Raw genomic sequence first — 22,980 nt, forward strand, 5'->3', positions numbered from 1 at the left:
AAGAAATTCTTAGCCGGCAAACACTTGTATGATGTTGTCGACTAATGAATTAGTTGATTTAATGGACAGATCTGTAAAACTGAGTTGAGTGGAGAACCTCAATAAGCATTTCGCTGAAGCCGGTCATGCTTTCCATCTGGCGGCCGGCCCCCCAGCGAAGAGCTCTACAAAACCCGCAGCTACACGTTCACACCCCCCACCACGCTTCTCCTTTACCCCTATCCTGACAGCTGACGTGCTGAGGGAGTTGCAAAATCTGGACCCATACAAATCAGCCGGGCTAGACAACCTTGACCCCAATTTCCTAAAATTATCTGCAAATATTATCGCTTCCCCCATTACCAACCTGTTCAACCTTTCTCTCGCATCTTCAGAAATTCCCGGAGATTGGAAATCCACCTTAGTCATCCCTCTCTTCAAAGGGGGAGACACCCTTGACCCAAACTGCTATAGACCCATACCTATCTTACCCTGTCTTTCGAAAGTCCTCGAAAGCTTGGTCAATAAACAGATTACCAACCACCTCAAATCCCACCGTATCCTTTCCGCTACACAATCTGGCTTCCATGCCGGTCATGGCTGTACCACAGCCACCCTCAAGGTCATAAATGACATCACCGTCGCCATTGACAAAAAGCATTACTGTGCAGCCGTCTACATTGATCTGTCCAAGGCCTTTGACTCTTTTAACCATCGTATTCTCATCGACAGACTCAACTATCTTGGTTTCTCTCATAACTGCCTCGTGTGGTTCAATAACTATTTTTTTGATAGGATCCAGCGTGTTAAATCTGAGGGCCTGATGTCTGAACCTATAGATGTCTCTATGGGGGTGCCACAAGGTAAGATTCTCGGGCCGACTTGCTGGGAATTCTCAAATCCACCTATACGCAGACGACACAAAGCTGTACACATTCAGCCCCTCTTTGGCACTGTGCTATCAAACCTCCATGAGAGTTTCAACGCCATTCAGCACTGCTTCTGAAACCTCCAACTACTGCTAAACTCCGGCAAAACCAAGTTCATGCTCTTCAATCGTTCACTGCCCACCCCTGCCCACCCAATTAGCATTACCCCGCTCGATGGGTTGGAACTAGAAAACGTGGCGGTGTAAAAATACTTAAGTGTCTGGTTAGACAGTTCCCTCTCCTTCCAGCAACACATAACTTACCTTCAATCTAAAGTTAAGTCAAGGATCGGTTTCCTATTCCGCAACAGGGCCTCTTTCACTCACGCTGCCAAACTCGCCTTGGTGAAAATGACAATCTTACCAATTCACGATTTCAGTGATGTCATTTACTCAAACTCTCTCCTGAATAAACTAGATGTTATCTACCACAGTGCCATACGTTTCGTAACTAGAGCCCCTCCTAACACCCACCACTGCAAACTCTATGCTTTAATTGGCTGGCCCTTGTTACACACTCAACGCTTAACTCACTGGTACCAACTCATTTACAAGTCCTTGCTTGGCAAAGCCCCGGTGTACCTAAGCTCACTGGTCACAATAGCCACACCCACCCGCAGCCTTCGCTCAAGCAGTTACATCTCCTTGGCCACCCCAAAAGCACACACCTCCTTTGGCCGCCACTCCTTCTATTTCTCAGCTGCAAATGACTGGAATGCACTTCAAAAAAACCTGAAACTCAAAACCCTTATCTCACTAACTGCCTTCAAAGTACGTCTGTCTGAGCTCCTGTCCAATCACTGTACATGCTAACCGTTTTCCATCTTTCATGCTGTGTTTAGCCACCCCTTATTGCATTTTGCATTACATTATCTTTGTCACATCCCATTGCATATTGGCACAGATGCACATTTTGCTATCATATTCTGCTTACTCCCTTTTGCACTATTCATCTGCCCAGGTATGCTCAATTGTCATTCCTCCAACCTATGTGTCAACCAATGTTTGTACACCACAATCTACACTAACTGTATATTGACTCTTTACTACATCTCAGCATTTACATATACTGTCTATTCATGAATACTGTGATATTACTGACCTATATCACTAACCACACCACAATTTGCACTAACTGTATATATTGACTCTTCACTACATTTCTGCATTTATATAGACTGTCTATTCATATAAACTTAGCACAAAAAGTAAAGAAATTTGTGTTTGGTAGATTATTTCTCTGTGGTAACAATGCTTTTTGGCAATAAATCTTATACCGTTGGAAAGCCTGTTTAGTTCCCTTTCAAATGGTCCCCCATTTGTAAGGAACATGCATTTGTGGGATGAGCAGCAGCACTTAGTATGTGGGTTGCGCCCATTATAAATTTGCCAGATCTTCTCTGCCATTGCCAAACAGCTTATTCTGCTGTTGACTCGTTTGGTGGATTTGATGATTGAAGTTTGAAGAAACAAGACATATTGGCAACTGAACAATTTATTCATTTCCCAAACAGGAGCCTCAGTAGCGTGTGGAAGAACCATACACAGTCACAACAGCCTGGCTCCTCCTCCTCATGCTGGTCACCAGCCTGGTCACACACTGCTGTGGGATGGCATCCCATTCTTCAACCAGCATTTGTCACAAGTCAGCCAACGTGGTTGTGTTGGTCACTCTGGCACAAACAGCACGCCCAAGCTGATCCCAAAAGTGTTCAATGGGGTTGAGGTCAGGACTGCTGGCAGGCCATTCCATCCTCTCCACTCCCACATTCTGGAGGTAGTCTCTGATAAACCCCGCCCTGTGGGGGCGAGCGTTGTCATCTTGGAGGATATAGTTCGGTCCCAGACTGTGGAGATATGGGATTGCCACTGGTTGCAGAATCTCATCTCTACATCTCTCTGCATTGAGATTGCCTCCAACGATGACAAGCCTCGTTTTTCCAGTGAGTGAATCAGCTATGCTGATTGCTGCACCGATAGAGTAACACCTTTTGGTGGAGGCAGTGTGATGGTGTGGGGCGGCATCTCCCTCACTGGAAAAACGTCTTGTTTCTTCAAATTTCAATCAGCCAATCCACCAAACACCAAATCAGTCAATGGCAGAATAAGCTGTTTGGCATTGGCAGAGAAGATTTGGCAAATGTTTCATGGGCGCAACCCACATACTCAGCGCTGCTGCTCATCCCACAAATGCATGTTCCTTACAGATGGGGCACCGTTTGAAAGGGAACTAAACAGGCTTTCCAACGTTATAAGATTTATTGCCAAAAAGCATTGTTACCACAGAGAAATAATCTACCAATCTACAAATCTACATCTACAAATGTCCTTACTTTTTGTGCTAAGTTTATATTGCGTTATAACTGCTCAACACCACAAACTAGATCATAATTTGCACTAACTGTTTTTGTTTTGTTTGGCTCTTCACTACATCTCAGCAGTGTTATAGACTGCCTATTCATGTATATTGTGTTATTACCATATCATCTTCGCATATCCTTTGTCTTACTTACACCTCACTTTGCACCAGCTTTGTAATGCCTACTTAATCTGCACTTTGTGTAGCTTTTTGTATTCTGTATTCCTGTATTGTATTGATTGTGAAACTGTGTGTTGTCTTGCACGCTTATGCTTTTCTTGGTCAGGTCGCCGTTGCAAATGAGAACCTGTTCTTAACGGCCTACCTGGTTAAATAAAGGTTAAATAAAAATAAATAAATAAATAAAAGTATCATGTGGGCACGCTGACAGTTTTGTTGTCATTACTTAGAATTCCTCATGGGGGCAACAGAAACTACGCACTATAGCTTTAATGCAGTTACAAAACAATCACAGAGATGCAGATTTCAGGATGCAGAACTAAGGGATTGCATTTCCACTTTATTTTAATAAAGAGGTCAGTGTAAAGTAAAGCTGAAACTACCCAGCAGTATATAAAGTCAGCAGAAAGTAAAGCTCCAGCTTTACCAGCCGCACATTAAATTCATCAACACATTCAAGTCATCAACTCATTAAAGTCATCAATTCATTAAATGAATCACTCATTAATAATAAGAGACACAGACATCAATGAACAAGATTCTTCTGTTTGTGAGTTCACTAAAATATAAAACCGTTTCATAAACAGTTATCAGGACAGAGACAGAGGGGATTCTGCTTGTCAGAGCATCGGCACAAGACTGGATTTATTAGGTAACGTCAGTAATTATGACTATGCTAATTTAGCTAACTTTAGTTATCAACAATAACAGTCTGTGGTTAGAAAATACTAGGGTTACCACCATTTGTTATAAATGGACCTGTAATTAGAGATATATGATACCACAGTCAGCTAATCTCAGTCAGTTGTACGGCAGGATACAGTAGACACCCCCCGTGTGAAAAGCCCTCCTCTGTTGAAATCATGAGAGAGTTAATGTCTGCTGGAAACTAAATGTAAAATGTATTTTAAACCCAGAACGGCCGTCTTTGCAATCATTCTTTAACCAGATAATTCATTTGTTATCACAGTGAAGTTAGCAGAAGGATACATGTGAGACTACAGACGTTTTTATACAAAACACATATTCTGTTTATGGAAATAAGATTCATTGGATCATATACAGAAGAAGAACAAAACATGTTCTAATGAAGAAAATACCTTAATTGTGAAGGAGACATCTTTATTCTTTGATTTTCAAACTGAAACAGATTTACATTTGTTAAAACATGTTGAACTCATCAAGTCTTTTTAATCTTTAAACCTTTATGGAAATAAATCACTAACAGCTGAAGCTGCTCCAATAAAACATGATTAAAGTGAAGATCAAAGTCAACACAGTTTATACACAACTAGTTTTCATCCCTGAGGAGATCATTTCAACATTACTATAGAAGAACATTTCATTAAAGACACAATCACTGAGACAAATGTGAACCAAAGTGAAGCCTCGTCCTCCACCAACATTTAACCCACAGGACAGGAAGTTATTTCCTCCTACAGAGAACACAGAGACATTGAGGAACCATATGACCCAAACCCAAACCCAGGGTAAAGAGGTTCAGCGAATGTGGTGTTGAAGGTGTAGAGGTGGATCACTGAGTCAGAGGAGACTGAGTAGAAGGACAGAGAGCCAGCAGGACAGTCCACATACACTCCTACTCTACCAGAGACAGATGAGGAAAAAGGGAGGTCAGTTATTATGTGATTGTGCCAGACAGAGTAACGGCCATTAGAGCAGAACAGACTCCAGGACAAATCATTACTTCCAAACCAACAGTCATCATTGTCTCCACTCCTGTTGATTCCTCTGTAACTCACTGCTACACGGACATCTCCTCTCATCTCGACCTCCCAGTAACAGCGACCAGTCAGACCATCTCTACACAGCAGCTGAGGACAGCAGCAGTCAATAACAACATCATTAGTTAAACTTTAGTTAATAATTAATAACTGGTTTATAAAGCAATATTATATTATATATTAAATATATATTAAATATTATCAAATAAAACATAATTAATAGCTTTAAAAACTCCTTATTAACTGTTAAGAGAAACTAACACACTTACATTTCATCAGATCACACCTCTGCACCCTGGAGGAAGAAACACAGTCAGAATGATTTTCTATCCAACATGAGTCCTAACTGCTGTTAGACATGATGCACAGTTCCTCAGTCTGTCAGAGAGACAGAGAAACTCATCTCAGTTAACTGGTCACTGGTATCTAAGAGGAACGGGAAGATAATCTAGAAATAATAAGAGACACAGACATCACTGATCTGCTCTGGTTTCATTAATGTCCTCCCACATGATAAAACACAATGTGAAATATGAACAGAGACATTTCTGCTCATCACATTGTTTGTTGCAGTACTCTCTGAGACATCATTACATTTCATTAAAATCCATCCAATAGATGATAAAATGTTTTCACTTCAAGCTAAAAGTGTAAACCTGCTGGTGACTCAGAGGAACACTCAGAGGATCACTATGGATCAATCCTCTGGGGAATAAATGTCAGAACAAGATATTATCTCAACACATTTAGTAGTTGTTGAGATATTTCAGACTGGAACAAAGCGGTGGACTGACATAACTATCCCTAGAGCCATGCTGCTAACAGGACTAAAATGAGAATGATTCTTGATGTTTCCATTCTAAACTTCTGTATGTGTTTCCTAACTCAGGCCTACTCTCTCCTCTGAACAGAAATAAGAAGTTCTTCAGCTGAAGGACAAGAAATTAGAGGCACCAGCAGAGTTTGAGCTCTTGTTGTATGTTCATACCTGAGAGGGTCCAGTCTCTGTTGTGGACCAGCAAGCAGATTCAATCCTCTCCCCTCCACTAGAAGATAAAGAAGTCATATTTTATTAATCCAAGGAGGATAAATGACATTTTACATTCTGTTATTTTAAACATTACACACACACTGGCTGAGTCCACACACATGCAAACAGGACCTAATTAGTGGACTGCCGTTTTGAAGCCTTGAGTTTGACAGTTTGGCCGTTGCTGTCTTGGTTTTTTGCAACCAGATGTGATGATTTTGGACGAGAGGGTGGAGGATGACGGGGCCAAGCCAGTGTTGTTCATGGTATTGTTACAGTGTTGTGTGGACATCCAATGAGAATATTATAATAATATAGAGAGATGTCAGTCAGACAGGCAGAGATACGAGCTGCTACCTTGGGGCGGCTGTGGCCCAGGCTCGGGTGGTAGAGCGGTTGCCTACCATGGAGCTGATTGGATGATCGTTAGTCATTGACTCAATGTTTTTTTTAATTGAGAAACCGCTGCTTTATGTGACAATGCCAGAGGATTAATCAGTAAACTTGGTGTCAGACAGATTCAAAGGTCTGGACCCAGGCAACAGTGGCATATAAATACAGACCTGAAGCCTCAGTGATTTGATCCCTCTGAACCTGCTCTCCTGCTGCCATGCCTTCTCCTTCCTTTTGGTCCTGGAAAGAGAAAGAGCCAGTTACACAATGATAACAACAATGATTTGCTGCATTGTGTCAAAAGATAATAAAATGCCAGAACAACTACTGAAAAATATACTTAGATGAATAAACAAGAATGTACATGTGTAGAATAAAATGTACAACCTACATACACAGCATATATCACAAAATAAAATATATATAATATTAGATATGAAATATGAAGTGACCAGTGTGCAAGTATAATAATAGTGCAATATTGTCATGTGTGAGGTAGTGACATAGTTATCTCACACAAAGCTGGGAATATTTGTACAGTTTTATGGAATGAGGCAGGAATGAGTTCTCGTAGCGGCCCGTGCGACAACTGTTGAGACGGGGGTTGGGGGGAGGGTTATTGGGGTTATCTATGATAGATAACAGTTTGTTCAGTGACCTGTGCGTAGAGTGTGTAGGCTACTGCACAGCGAACTCAGAACAACGAACAGCGAAGTATGTGACAAATTCTAAAAAGTTACAGACTATTTGTTCCTTAATAGGCATACATACCGTAAATCACAATCATATTAGGCTAAATATAGGCTACCATCTGGGCCTGCACGGCGGCAGGAAAAAGACGCAGAGATTAGACACCGTGTCTCTACCTTATGATGATTTCGGTAAACCAAACCTAGATTTGCGCTCTGGAGTTCGGCTGATAAACTCTGCCATGAGACCCTGAATATCAGATCATCCAAAATGTCTTTGTGGACGTGAAGCAGTGCCATGTGTTAAAGTCTACTCTGAGTGATAGTGCTACGGAGCCAGGTTTTCAGGCAGCGAAGAGATGCGAAAGACCTTTCGGAGCCAGCAGTAGACACTGGTAAACAGGCACAAGTGGATCAGCTGTTCCACCCCGGTGAAAAGCCCTCTTGTTAGTAAAATTATCCCTCTCTTCATCCCACACCCCAAACATGACATACAAAATGTCGTGGAACAGAAACAACAACCAGAGATATTTATAAGTGATCATTTTATTGTCATCGCAGTTTGCCAACAGGAGCACCAACAACACCCCTACTTCCCGTGCCACAGCTTCAAATGTCTCCTGTTTGCAGCCATTAATTTGAATATTAGGAATTATATGATTTATTTTATTGACACTAGCCTGGGGAAATGTCAAGGACCAGGCACTGAGCTTTGAATAGAAAAAAGTCGGAGTATTTGAAAATACTGCTTTGTTCTAATTGACAATAATATCAGAGAAGGCCAAAATCATCTGTGTCTGAAAACACCCTCAGACCCCAGAGAGATTATTCAGTACTCGTATCGGCAATCGGTATCAGCAAGAACTCAAATGTAAGTACTTGTATTGTACTTGTACTTGATCATAAAAAAGTGGTATCGGTGCATCCCTGGTTTAGACCAAAGTTTCTTGAAGAGGCAAGTTGAAACTTGCAGCTCCTTGCAATGCTTTGGCCTACAGCGTTCTGAAAGCTGCCAGTTTACACCAATGAGACAAGACTCATAGAAACGACGTCGACGAGGGAGTCATTTGGTGACTCTTTGAACAACGACCTCTGGCTTGAATTGCTGTTTCTTACAGAGGCCAGTTCCTGCTGGAAGTGAGGAAAAGGTGACAAGATTCATTTTTAGATTCCTAGGTGAGATAAATTGTATTTCTATCCGGAGAGACTGCTTGTTTAAAAAGCAGTGATGATGTCTTTGATGCCTAGATGTTGCCTAATGTTACAGACAGCAAATAGTATTATTTGGTGTTGCAAGCCAAAGAATAAAATATAATAAACAACATATAATCAATATATTTTTGTTTAATTCGTCTTAGTTAATTGGTGTATTGAAACCAATACAGGTTGATATGAGATTTCATCCTAAAAGCAGTTCATTTAATATTATATAACTCTAGTGAGTTATATTAATATAACTCTAGTGAGTTTTTTAGTAAAGCTGCATTATAGACTTTGTATTTTGAGTTGCTATATCACAAAATGTTTAAAACTAAATTATTAATTGATATTGATGTTGAAAATATTTTATTGTGTTGATTTCTTTTTCTTTTAAAGAAATGATTTATTGAACTTTTGTTGCTTTTATACAGGGTTTGCTGAGTAACACAGGACAGTGTTAAAGGGGTTATAGAATGATTATATAGGGTATTTCACACTGTTCCTTAAGGTCTCCTAATAGGGTATGTAACATTGGTTGGGCTGAAAATGGCCCAGGTGCTATTTTTTTTTCGCCCTTCTGTTTCCGTGTGTTTTGGCTCTATTTGGAACAAGAGCTTTTCTTCCAAATATGGTCTGCTCATGAATATTTAGATGAGCTGCGCGCTGACTGGTTGAGGAACCACATACACATTCATTGGAGACGATATAGCAGGGGCCTGTACCATGATGGTAGTTGAACAAACTCAGGGTTGCAGGATTGGTTTAGAGTTGACAAAACCAAACCGATGCAATCAGGCTTTATTGGTACCATGACGCAGCTCATCAACTTTCTCTGTCAACCCAGGCTTTGATCCTTAAACTCGGATTACTCCGCGCGCGTGCACATAAAAGAGTGACGTCGGCACCGAACAACCAATCACGTTCGATACGGATAGAGCGAGAGCAATATATTTTTCCGCGGAGGAGCAAGAAATTATTCTTCAGAAATATGAAGAATATAAAAATGTTTTTCAAGCACGCAGTAATACCGTCTCTGCTGCCAAAGCAAGAGAACAATCTTGGAGGAAGATTGCTGATTGCATTAATGCGTAAGTTAAAGAAATACATTCTATAGGCCATTAATGTAAAATTATGAATATAGGCTAATCATATTAAAAATGTATTAAACAAAATGAAAATGTGTGTATTCATATATGCTATATATGTATGCGTGTAAAATGTGAATGTATTGGCTTTGACATCCTAAGAAAGATTAATATTAATTGATTTTTAGATGCAACCCCAACTCCAAACGTTCTTGGCAGCAGATCAAGACAAAATATAAAAATATAATTCAAAGTGGTGAGTATTTACCACAACCTTTTATTATTTTTGTGAACATTTTATCACAAACACTTCTTTGCAGCAAACAGAAAAAAATGTGAAATCCGGAAAACTGGGGGAGGGCCACCTCCTGCAGAATACACTGTGGCGGAGGAGTTGGCTTTGAGTAATAATAAGGGGCGGCCAATTATGGATGGGGTTTCAGGTGCTGTGCAATCTGACCCTGGTGCTGGCTCCTCGACGCAAGTGACACTGGGTATGTTTTTTAAATTACTAGTAATGCATTGAACATGCATTACTAGTAATTTTAAAAAAAAGGGTTAAATATGGCTGACTCTATGTTCTGCAGTAGAGGGAAATACAGTGTCCCTGTTGAAGCCAGCACACAGTCTCCCACACAGAGGTCAGTATGCAGCAGACAGAACACCATGAACATAACCTTCTTTATAACAGTTATGGTTTACATTGGCCTACTTTTACTTATTAGGGTGAAGCAAATGAAAACACTCTGTCTGTGACAGACTGTGTTCTGAGACAGTTGTTGAGGTGAATGCCCAGCATGGGCTTTTTATTATGGCACACACTTGAATGTTTCATAATTAACATAATTAAGTGACTTTTATTGTAGGATTTTTCACAACCTGACCCAGAAACTGAGGCCTCTACCTCAATGGGCTACAGAAGGAATGTGAACAAGGTAATACTTTACACCCTTGACAAAAATGATCTATGTTTGTAAAAAGTCATGCCACTTTATGTGATTTCATTAACCTCCAGAAAACTTGTAATGGTTGTTTGTGGTGGAATTGTTTCAGGTGGAAACAGACTCAGTCAGGGCCCTTTATAAAAGGAGTCTCGAACTAGACTGTTCACTAAAGGAGCTGGACTGTGAGCTGAGGAGGCTCCAAATAAAAAAAAAATTAAATTGGAGATTAATCAGCTGGAAAAAAAACAGATCTCAGTATGTTAACTTATTTAATCAAGTAACCCTTTAGTGTGAACACCATGAATATTTATTAATATAACTTTCTCTTGCTCTCTTTTTCCTCCCTATAGCCACATGACCAATAAAACAGTTTGAGACCTATCTGCAGTGTGAATGTGTTTTTATTAAGTAAAATATTGTGTTGTGATTGCATCTCTGACAGCTGCGCCAGCTGGGTGGTCAAGTGTGATGGGGTCAATTTCATCTGGGAGAAGCTGGTTTTGTGGTGGTACTCGCTCCTTTCTGATAGTGGCTATATTGTGCAGAATGGCACATGCAAAGTTTCAACACTTTCATTACAACCAGTGTTGTTGTAACGTTACCATTGGGACATAAAAAACCTCCACCAAAGAATCACAACTCACCCTGGAGCTAGTCAGAGCGGGGACACTTAGCGGAGAGGGAAGCCCTGCAGGCAGGTCCTCTGCCAGTGCCTCTGCAGCGCTGCGTTAGATCAACAACTCCCTCTCGTCCGATATACTCGTTCTCACCCCTTTTCTCTGGGCCAGTAGACTATTCCGTTGTACAGCCTGGAACACTGCATTTACCACCGTGGTTCATTTCCAATATCCTTGAAAAACTTCCAAACTTTCTTCTTTCTAAAGTAGCCTACACAGCGCAGCTGGTGTGTGAGATCCTGACAGAGCTCCAGCTCATAGCGGGTCTGTGAAGGGGGAGAGGCCGACCGGGAAGGCATCAAACCCGGCCGGTGTTATGTCCCTACTGGTTTCCACACTAACTGGTTTCCGTATATTGTGTTTACCTAACAGCAGCAGCTGTTGCTGCCTCTGTCGCCAGATTCGTCACACAATCACAAACACATTACTGGCGATTTTCAGGTCGCTTCTCATATCTATTGCTGCGAATATGAATGAGCACTACATCGCAGCCACATACAAAAAAATAAATGTAAGAAAATACAATTATTGCAAATTTGCGTCGAGCTGGTTTCGAACTGTCGAAAGCAAAAAAACATACTCTCCATGTCCGCAGCTCTACACTGCGAGCTACTCAAACGCTGTTGACTTCTTTTTTTTTATTATTGCAAATAAAGGGTATTATATATATTATATAATATGTTGACAGCCTTTTTGTTGTTTGAGCCAGAAATCAGATTAATATAATGTTCAACTTCATGGAGAAAAAGTACAAAACTAGGTTTTTTAGTGCTGAATTTACACTTATGAATGTGAACTTTTGCCAAAAGAATTAATACATGTATAATGAAGTACATCTTTTCTTTACTATGGCTTTTATAAAAGCAAAAAATAGCATCCTTCCACAATAAGGCAAAGTCTTTATAATATGGTCAATGATGAATCTGCTGAGGTTTTGCCAAAACGTTGTGGTGTGAGGGCGATGCCAAAAGAGGTGTAGAACAGTTTCTGGGTGGTCTTAACGCTGTTGACTTTTATTTCCAGTAGGCATTACTGAACTACGTCAGCATCCAGGTAACGGTTGGTTTTGGTTTTATCTGAAACTGGTGACTCCCATAGGCTGTAGAAAACCGTTACTCTTAGAAAATATACGATTGTATTTCTCAGGATTCTTTTCTCGCGGCTACGGCTATATTACCACTACATTACAGCCCCTACAACATTACACATATGACTATAAATACTTTTAAACAGTGACGATATAACTTGGACAAGCTAACACTGAGCCACATGAGAAGCTAAAACAACTTGTTACCCTGGGCTTAGGCAGTGGTTTATTATGTCCACGAGGGGCGCACAGAGAGAAACATATGGCCTGAGCTCAGTGCTCCTTAAATCATTTAAATAACGTTATATGCTGTGTTGGAGTTTGATTAGAACCATAGACTGTAAATATTAACAGTCTATGATTAGAACATCGCTTTGGATAGAATCATTCGATAGACACACAAGCTCAAATAACACTGTATTGCAAACACAGAGGTATGTTTTACTATTCAATATAGGCGTAACAAAATGAAGCTCTACTGTAAATCATTACGTCCATGCCTTCAGAACTTGTGGGTAGAATATTACCACTTGTATTTGACTTGTCCTGGCTCAGTGGCTCACTCGGCTCGTACTGTATGTTTACAGTTTTATCTGAGTTAGATCGTCACTATTTAAAAAACTTTTTTTTACCATAGACCTGTGTAGTGTCGTAGGGGGCTGTAATGTAGGCTATGTGGTCAATATAGCCGTAGCCGCGAGGACAGAAACGTGATAAATACATTTGGGTATTTTCTAAACTAAACCCAGGTAACCAGTTGTTTCAGAACTAAGACAACATGTTACCTGGGTGCTGACGTAGTTAATTAATACATGACTGGAAAGCAGGCGATCCATGAGCCTCGTAGCTCACAGCGTAAAGTTGCTGTTAACAGGTGATATATGTTTTTGCTCTTGTGTGATCGAAACCACATCGACACAATATTGCAATCATTAGTGACCTAGATTCACAAGACTAAGCTGACCTCAGGTCAGTGGTGTAGCCTATGTAAATTTTGGGGCGTGACAAAGGTAAGAGTTGTGTCAACTTTTACCTTTGTTGAGATTCGCCTGTTTTCAGAGGCAGTTTCAAATTGTGAGATCTGCAGAGGAAAGAGGTGGCAATGGGATTTTGAGGTTGTATGTATGTCCTATTTACCCTCCAAACTGTCATTATTCAACTATGACAAGGTAAACTCGGTTTTGCATTCTATCACCCCTTTAATGGCTAAACCACTAAAACAGATTATTTATATATGCTGCTTATTGAGTCATGAGTTTATCAGACATTTACAGATTCCTCTGCTAGGATTCTCACCTGCTGAACTCTTCAGGTCGACTTACAGACTCTTTCCACATCGTGTGTCGAGGAAACACTGGCAGAGATTAAGATGCTCTTTATTTTTCTTCCTCGTCCGTCTGGGTGTCTGCGTGCATCTGACCCGAGGACGCCAACACACCTTCATAAGTTCAGAGTCCAAATCTCAAGTCTACAAATACAGCAAACCCTGTCCAACCCTGTCCTGAGGGGAAGGGCTAATCATTGCTGTTTGTTACTCACCTGTGTTCAGTGTTGTAGATGTGTAAATGTTTCTTGTGATCTAACAGGTGTCAGACACATTTAAGCTGTTACACAGAGGTTTTTTTTTTTTTTTTTTTTTTTAAATAATGTATTTAGCGCATTTAGCAGGACCAGGATCCAGGGTCCGCCACAATCCAAGGAAATCTGCAAGAAAGCACAAGAACTCTGGGGAAGAAGCTAAGTTAGTAACATGCATTAATGGAACATGAATGCACACAGATAGAGGGATAGTTATAATACATAAATGTCATAATCAAACTGCATTCATATTCTAAATATCTAGTAGACAAATCACATTGTCAGATCTACTTGTTGTATAATGATCCTTCCTTACCTATTAAGGGTTTTTTATGGGTTATCTCGTTTCAGGATTCTTAGGGTTAACAATCCATTAAGGGAGGAACATGAAGTATGGGTTTATAAAGAATTGACTTTCATTTCTGACTTTCATATTTCCTAACCACATAAAGAATATATGCTTTCATAGCCTATGATGTGATTGTCAGATTGTCTCGACATGTGCACATGCACTTTTTTTAATTAATATGAAAGGTTTTGTTAATTTTTTGTGATTGATATGAGCAGAGCTTTTCATAAGTGTCGGCTGCCAGCCGAACAGCCTCATTTAAGTCTAGCCGCTACTTTGTTGCATTCATTTTTGATTCTAATAAAATACTTTTGATGAACAAGTGGCAATTCACTATGCATGAACATTTTACAACCACTTAAGCCTTCGCTTCAAACCAATGTGAGTAACGAGACACGAGCCTGCCCGTCTGTATCAGTCCCGCTCTCAGTTGAGACGCTGCGTGTCCTGCCAAGCAAAGAGCGGAACTTGTCTTCAGCATTTTGATTAGCAAAATAATTTATGAGAAAACGCCAGAAACTACTTGATGATTTCGCAGTAAGCATTAACAAGTCCTCTGAAAACGCAGCATTTTCCATATAGGCTGCAGTACGCCACAAAATAATAACTCGAGGCCACGCAGTAATATTTTATATACTTAATATACTTCTGTCTGTGATGGTTCCGGGGCTCCGTAAAGACGCACTGCAATCACACACTAAAACGCAATGTTGTCAAAGTAACAGGAGGAAAATGCAGCCTCACTGTAATTTACAGTTAAAAACACTTCTAAAACGCTTTTGTATTGTTTGTCATTGACCAATTATGCAAACTAATATCAGATGCCCAAAATCATGTTTTAAAAATCAAACATGATGTCATAGAACTCCCTGCAGTAGCGAGTGCATTTATGTTTCTAGTAATATAATAACCTCCATTAACCATCAGTGGCATGGCTTGATAAACCTTACATTGAAGGAGTCAATAAATAGTAAATAAGGTGTGATTTAAGTTTTGATCTGTCAGGAATAGTTTAAATATGAATAGCTATTTACAGACTGTGTGGGCTAAAACACACAAAGCCTAAGGGCCCTATCTTGCACCCAGCGCGGCGCAGCGCAGTGCAAAGCCAGACACAAGTGACTTTGCTATTTTAATACTGTCCAGCGCGCGCCTACGTTGTTTAAACAGCAAATGCACCTGCGCTCATCTGTGTGCCCATGGGCGTGCTGGTTTTACAGGGAGGTGTGTTCAGGTGCATTCTGGGAGTATTGCTATCTTGAGGCAGCAGAAAGTGATCGCGCCATTGACCAACAAAAACTGGTCTAAAGTCAATAACTCAGCATTTCATTATTTTAACAGCGCATTAGTAAAATGCACACACACTATGTTTGTTACACACACAGGGACGCGCAGCAGCACACAAACATGCAGATTAAAAATAAAAATATTACATGTGAAATAGTATAATATGATCTGCTCGCACACTTTCACGTCACGCACGAGCAGATCAGTTTCTTCTCCTGAAAATCTCTCCTTCCTGCTCAGCAAATCCTCCATCATAATAGCAATGCTCCAAGGTCCAAACACGCCTGGCTTTTAAAGGGAATGGGAGATGATCTCTGATTGGTTGATTGCATGTTACGCCCAAAACACCCCTCTGATTAATGAAGACACTAAGTACAACCCTTTAGAACCATGCACCCGGCACACAGACCTTTTTTAGATTTGGACACGCCCTCTATGCACCTGCGCAAGGCGCTTCATGCCGTACGCTTAGATCGTTAAAATAGGGCCCTAAATCTTCTTTACAATAATTCACAACATTGACAATCAGGTATAGGCAAACTCATTAAAATATGCGATGAGTGTATATAATGAAATAGTGTCATTTGTATGTGCCAGAGGCCACTACATTCAGGCTTTTACGGTCAAAAATTGTACATCTGTTAAGACAACCATATTGAACTCAACTACACACCTGTACATTTTGGTGATTGCATCTTGCTCAGTTGTAACCCTTAAACACAATCACTAGGAAAGGAGCGGCAGTAAAACCATGAATACATTTGAAATGAAATGACTCAAAGAGCAGTGTCAGGTTTTAGTTAATGATTAAATGTGATGTAGTTGCAGTTTCAAAAGAAAGACGATACAACAGGAAGTGTAAAGTTTAAAAGCTTTAATGACATCGCACATATTTGACAGAAAAAGAGAGAGAGTGAGAGAGAGAGCTTTAAAGTCTACAGGTGCAGTTTCATACATGAGAAAAGCCTTTATGGTCTAACTTCTGTTTAAATATTCAGCCTCAAACAGCTTCTTCTTCATTCCTATAAATGAAGTTGTGATTGTGCAGTAAGATGGCGTTAACTTCCATACATGTTCAGTACGATAGATATACAGCGACGGAGAGCAACACGAGTATCAAAGAGCAGAAAATCTGAACGCAGCGCGAAGAGCCGACGATAAGCAAGCAACCTTCATTTCTCTCCTCCTGTCTGCAGTACACGATGTACGTCTATACCGTTAAACATTGACGCTTTAAAGTGTTCATCAAAGGTCCGCTATCACTGGATAATACCTGGTTTATTTGTAATTATGAAATAAGAACACTGTATATCTGTTCTTTGTTTCAAAGTCAAAAACAGCTTTACTTCTCAGTTACCTGATTTTTTTCATGTCTTTCTTCAAAATTCTTTGCAAAAACCACAATTAGACCGCTTTTTGAATTTGGTTTTCTAGCTTTTCCTTTCTAAACAAAACCCACGTAACTTCCATTTTTGGATTCAAACGATATAACAAGTTGTACATGTATTTTTTCATTCTTCGACCCCAAAGAAATCACGATGAAAATAATTGCCAAAAACAGTCAGTTTCTGATCAATTTTTAGTTTTTTTTAGATTCTGACACCAGAAAAGTTTTTTCTGCTCAAAACAAAAAACAAATCTACATGTTTTTCATTTTCTAATTACAAATGAATTACGAATTATCCTATGATACCCGGACCACTATACATATTCATCTGCTTTATCTAAAACATAGTGAACCAAAGAAAAATATAAAAAATGAAGAGGGTTTTTAGTGTTTCAGGCGGTGCTCGGAGCCTGACGAAGCATGCAAGTGAGTGGATATTTCTACATCACACACCTCCTCCGAGGTGACCGGCTGTTCTCAGGACAAAAAGGAAAATGTTTTGCAGAGCGGCAGAGAACGTAAAGTAAAAAAATAATAAAACAAAATGCACTATTGGTCCAATTTCTCAACGGCAGAGGAAGAGTGCAGGTTGTCTATGAAGACACCCTCACAAAATTGAGGAAATAACAACTCGATAACTTCAACAACAAAAAGTAAAAATAAAAAGTACAAAAATAACAAAAAGTTCAAGAATAATCAAAATCAAACAAAGTTAGTGTGTGGTCCCTGCAGACGTCACCAAAACAGAGCGAGAGAGGCATTGACAGACGTAAAGAAACAACGGTTTATCATCGGCAAACTGGCGAAGCAAGAAACTCACCGTTACAGTCGAGACGCCGTGATTTATCAGCTGTTTGTTGTTGACGAACGTCAGAACAAAAGCAGTTACATCTCAAAGTCTAAACTAGGGTTGCACAATATGTTGTTTTTTTTTATAAACAAACACACCGCAAAAGGCTGCAACATATCGCGAAAGACACTCAGAGATTTTTTGTGTTAGTTGAAAGAAAATATCAGCAGAAAACTGCACTTTAAAATGTAACTGTCATTATTTTTAGTGCTGACTTTTATATTCAATCCAAGGTTTAATTTGTTCAGTAAAAGAACATTGGAAATGATTCTTTCATTTATTTTAAATCCAATAAGCAGTTTGTTGTGTTTTAGCAGAATCCTGAAAGCAGCAGAACTGAGAACACTCTTATAGCATATAACATATCTTATCAGAAGTAAGTAGTTATTTATAAGTAGCAAGTAGTTTTCCTCATATCGTGCAGCCCTAGTCTAAACCGAAGCAGTTACAACACAGCATATAAACAGAAACCGCTGCCACTCTCGCTCTTTTTGCCCGTCGGTTCGTCGATGATGAACCACTGTTTCTTCAAAATGCCAGAACCAAACCCCCACTCTCGCTCTCAGGCACAGTGTCGCCCTTTTTCCCACCTGGCCGGACAACCACGTGAAGAAAATCAAACCAGAAATATAAAAAACAACAGAAGAAACCAAAACTGCATTGAGAATAAACAACAACCCGACGTCGCACTTTGGTGAAACTGCTCAGCTGTCAACCTCTGCCATTGGCTGTTCAGGAGTGATGTCATCGCTTGGTTTCTTTTGTTTCCCGTTTAAAGGATTCAATCATTTTGAATGGGATTCCTCTAATAGCACGTGTGCATAATGCCGTCTATGCTACGCTCATAGACAACTAATCCATTCATCCAGGAAATAACCGTTAGAGTTGCAGCTCTGAACAGGACATGTCGGAGGGTGAACGGCTGGTAAAGTTTACAGAGTCAAACTTTACGAAGGTCTTTTCGGAGCGAGGTGAGCGATGCATTTACCCGCTCAGAGCGGTTTGGTAATACTGCTGCTTTAACGTGCAGCATCAGAGACGATTCAGCAGCTTTTTTTTCTCTGGAAAAAGACCTTCATGAAGCTGAAAACAGCAGCTCAAATCTGAACTCACGCTCTGAAACAGCTTCCGGTTCTCCAGTGGTGGAAGAAGTATTCACATCCTTTACTGCAGTAAAAGTACTAATACCACACTGTTAAAATACTCTGTTACAAGTAAACGTCCTGCAGTGAAAATGTTGTAAAGTAACAAGTAACTAAAGCTGTCAGATGAATGTAGTGGAGTAAAAAGTACAATATTTCTCTCTGAAATGTAGCGGAGCAGAAGTAGAAAGTAGCATGAAAAGAAAAGACTCAAGTAAAGTACAAGTACCTCAACATTTGGACTGAAGGACAGTACTGGAGTAAATGTACTTAGTTACATTCCACCGCTGTGTGTAGTAGTACACTGTTCACACTTGTGCAGCGCGTACATTTCAACAGGGGAGTGATCATTAGAAAAACAAACATTTAAAACTAGAGTTCCGTCTATCAACTTTCTTTCCTTCTTTCTTTCCTTCTTTCTTTTTCTGTTTTCCGTCTCTCTTTCTTTTAAAAACAGTAATGTGTTTAATGGTCTAATCAAAAAAGTAAAACCATCACTCAACTTTCTTTCTTCCAGTCTGTCTGTCTGTCTTTCCATCTTTCTCTCTTTCTTTCAAAAACAGTACGAGTACCTCAACATGTGTACTGGAGTAAATGTACTTCCACCACTGCAGGTAATGAGAAGCTAAACGTTTCCTGCGTCAGAGCGTGCGTCCGGATTCGTCTGAGTCAGTTTCACCAAAGTGCTCATTGTGTTTTCTACTGTTTCTTCTTGCTGAACAGACTGAAGCGTTTCTCCTTGTCCTTCTCTTTGTCCTTCTCTCTCTTGCCGGGACTCGACTCTGTGGTGAGCGTGACGGCGGCCGGCAGCGTCTGAGCGCGCCCAGACGCCGGCGTGCCGGGGATGCTGCCCGGCGGCACGTCGCAGCCGTCAACGCTGGCGTTCAGGATGGCCTGGATCCAGGTGCTCATCTCGTCCTGCAGGGGGCGACACACAACTCACTGATAACTGGCAGGAACTACTGCACTTTTTACACGTTCTGAGGTACTCGAAGAACACCAAAAAAACCCCCATAAAAAAGCAACAAAGAATCTGAAAGAAGCAATATAAACTTCAGGAAAAAAGGGCCAAAAAACATCATTAAAAGAATGTAAAAAGTAGAGCAACAAAAACTTCCAAGACAGCGACAAAACTTTAGGGGGGGGGGGAAGCAAGAAAAAAAGCGCCAACTCACCTCCTGAGAACTGACTTTTTTTTTTAAAGCAACAAAAATATGTATAAATATATGAATATGCCAACAAGCTTCGTATTGTGTGCACCATAAGAAGGTATGTGTAAAGGCTGCTCTCCACGTTGTAGACCAGTTTAAGATGCAACTTAATTTTATACAATATATGTAGTAGGGGGTCCCTGTCTCTTGATGTATTACTACATCAGTAAAGAGGGTACTTCAGAGTATTCTTCCTCTCTGCTGACAGGTTTGAGAAGACGTCCAAGCAGAAACATTTACAGAAATCTTACAATACAATTGATCTGAATTTCAGTGAAAGAAGAAAAAGAATCAAACTTACTTCATCTTTGGCTTGGAACAGATACTCGTTTCCATCAGTGACTCTGTAACAAAGAGAGGGAGAATGTCAGCGATGTGTCTGTCACACGGTCAGTTTCCTGTTCACACGGACAGCCGAACATCAGCTGCTCCGACAGCACGATGATCACTTTTATTAACTTTCTGTTTCCACAAAGACTAAACTAAACTACAGTCTGAGATCTGTGATCTGCTGATGACCTGAAAGAGATGCCACTTTAGGGGAGACACTTACTGCAGATTTTATCTTCCCTAACATGTCTTCTTTCAGACTACTGAAAAGAAACATTTTGTCTTTTCATGTCTGTAGTATTTTTCTCCTAAATTCACCAAAAGTTTAGCCTGACAAGCCAGCCCCATGTCCAGATGTTGGGTCTGGGAACTCCCCATTGGCTGGGCTCAATCCGAGGGGCGGGATAAATGGTTGTCTTTCAAATTCCCTCTACACGCAATAGGATAGCGCTACAACCAACCAGAGCAACGCTAGTTGATAGATTCAGCTTTAAACTCTGAACACATCTTCCTTTTTTAAGAATGACTTCAGAGCCGTTCTTTGTTCTTTTCTCAAAGAAAAGCTGAACTCCAAGTCTTCCAGAGTCGCGGCCAAAGCCGACTCCAAAGACCGCTGTTCACCAGCAGCAGCAGCCATCTTCTTTGTTTTCAAGTAGCAGGGAGTTCACGCTGAACCGTCGCAACTCTGCGGTCATTATGTTAAGCCCCACCCACCGACTCTATACGCGATGTGATTGGCCTGACTAGAGTTTGGTTTTTCCAGCTCGCAAGCCAACGGAGAGTTGCTAGACGACCCTGGCTGCAGATTACATTTGCTGCTGCTAGGGTGGTCTAGATTTCTAGGCTAACTAAAGTTAGCATTAGATAATGCCTAATTTGCATATTTAAACAGAACATTTCAGAAGTTCAAAAAATGGGGCAGCTAGCGGATCAAGGAGAGAGGCTACCATTTGAGACAAAAATGAAATCACGCTGAAAGCATGCAGGAACTCATAGTGCACCTTTAACGTCTTTGAGTTTTAGACAAAACAAGACATTTAAAGACATCATCTTGGACTTTGAGAAACTGTGATGGACATTTAATAATCCTGAAAATAATCTGCAGATTAATCAATAATGAAATTAATCTTTAGTTGCCTGCCTGATTTTGTCAAGAATATCAAATATTTCAGAGACGTTTTAAATGTCTGGCTCTGTAACTTCACTTGTAGTGTCTCCACTTCAAACATACACATGTTGGTTTCACACCAACGATCTGAGCGTTAGAGGGAAACTAGAATCAGACGGAGAGGCTTGTTACCGGAGTTTGAAGACGTGTTTCTTCTTCTTGTACTCTGAGGCCACGTCACACGTGGCGTCCTTCAGGCCGATGGGAACCTCGCCGTGGTACGGGACGCCCGCCGCAGCCGCCTTGCCGTCTTTATAGAAACCCATCTCCTGGTTGTTGATGACACAGTACACGTTGTGCCACGACCTGCCAATTACAGAGCAGCACTGTCCCGTTAGTTTGGATCCCATTAATGCATGTTACTAACTTAGTTAGACTGTGGTTCTGTGGTCCTGCTCAATGCCCACTTTTACTACTTCTGTTATTATTAATAGAGCTGCAAAAATGAATGGATTAGTCATCAACTATTAATTTAATCTCCAACTATTCTGATAATCCATTAATCAGTCTGAGTCATTTTTATGATAAAACAAGTAAACTTGTGTGATGTCAGCTTGTTAAATGTGAATATTTTCTAGTTTCTTCTCCCATCTTGGACAGGAAACTGAATCCTTTCTTCCTTTCATCTTTCCTTCCTCCTTCCCTACGTACGTCTTCTTTCTTTCCTTCCTTCCCTTTTCCATTCCTCCTTATTTATTCTTCTTTTAATTTCCTTCCATTCTTCCTTCCTTCCCTTCATTAAAATGTCCTGCGATAACGTCTGTTATGATTTGACACTATGAATTGAACGGTGAACAGAGCAGCGAGAGAATCGTACCTATTGGACGCCTTCTTGTTGTGTCCCTCCCACTCGTGTTTGCGGTGCAGGAGTCCCTCCAGCTGCGACGGCGAGCTGTCCTGGTTCTTGGAAGGCAACGTGGATGACAGGCTGGTCTTACTCTTCCTGCCGGAGGTCGGGGATGCGCCGGGGCTCGGCTCCTTGGAGCTCCGCTCGCCGACACCGTTCACCAGATCTCCTCCGTCCACGCCGTCCTGTGCAGAGACACCACAGGGACAGTTACTACGCTGAATCACCTCATTTCCTTTAGATCACAAGTTTGAATGTGTTTTATTTCTGACACTGTTACCCTGAGATATAACAGATGTAATGTCTCCCGTACTCTACAGATATAAAAGCTCTTTCTGCACATCGAACCTCAAAACAGTTTACAGAAGAAAGATTAGTTCTTCAGGGTTTAAGACAACTTGTTGCATTTTTAAAATTTCTCCTACTAAGTTTGTCTCTGACGTATGAATGACATTTAAAGCTTAGCGCCGCACAAAATGACTGTGACTTAAGAAGTTGTCCATGTTAAATTTTTTTTGGCTAAGTCCTGGATCTTCCC

General features: G+C 40.6%; 2 protein-coding genes across 3 annotated transcripts in view; both read right to left on the minus strand.

Annotated features, from left to right (window-relative positions):
- LOC116049189 (receptor-interacting serine/threonine-protein kinase 3-like) overlaps positions 1-13,662 on the minus strand; it is a 104,363-nt gene extending 90,701 nt beyond the window's left edge. The window contains exon 1 of the mRNA XM_036000612.1: positions 13,590-13,662. The gene's annotated coding sequence lies outside the window, so the exon portion shown is untranslated. The remainder of the gene's footprint in view (positions 1-13,589) is intronic.
- Positions 13,663-19,336: 5,674 nt separating this feature from the next.
- The window catches only part of LOC116049130 (spectrin beta chain, non-erythrocytic 1-like), a 63,283-nt gene continuing 59,639 nt past the window's right edge, over positions 19,337-22,980 (minus strand). For both annotated transcript variants that reach the window (XM_031298522.2, XM_031298524.2), the window contains 4 exons: positions 22,413-22,627; positions 21,728-21,901; positions 20,399-20,441; positions 19,337-19,804 (listed from right to left, as the gene is read on the minus strand). In XM_031298522.2, the coding sequence (XP_031154382.1) occupies positions 19,586-19,804; positions 20,399-20,441; positions 21,728-21,901; positions 22,413-22,627 (651 nt within the window). In that variant the 3' untranslated portion in view covers positions 19,337-19,585. The remainder of the gene's footprint in view (positions 19,805-20,398; positions 20,442-21,727; positions 21,902-22,412; positions 22,628-22,980) is intronic.

This window comes from Sander lucioperca, chromosome 4, assembly GCF_008315115.2.
Source record: "Sander lucioperca isolate FBNREF2018 chromosome 4, SLUC_FBN_1.2, whole genome shotgun sequence".
NCBI classification, from domain to species: Eukaryota; Metazoa; Chordata; class Actinopteri; order Perciformes; family Percidae; genus Sander; species Sander lucioperca.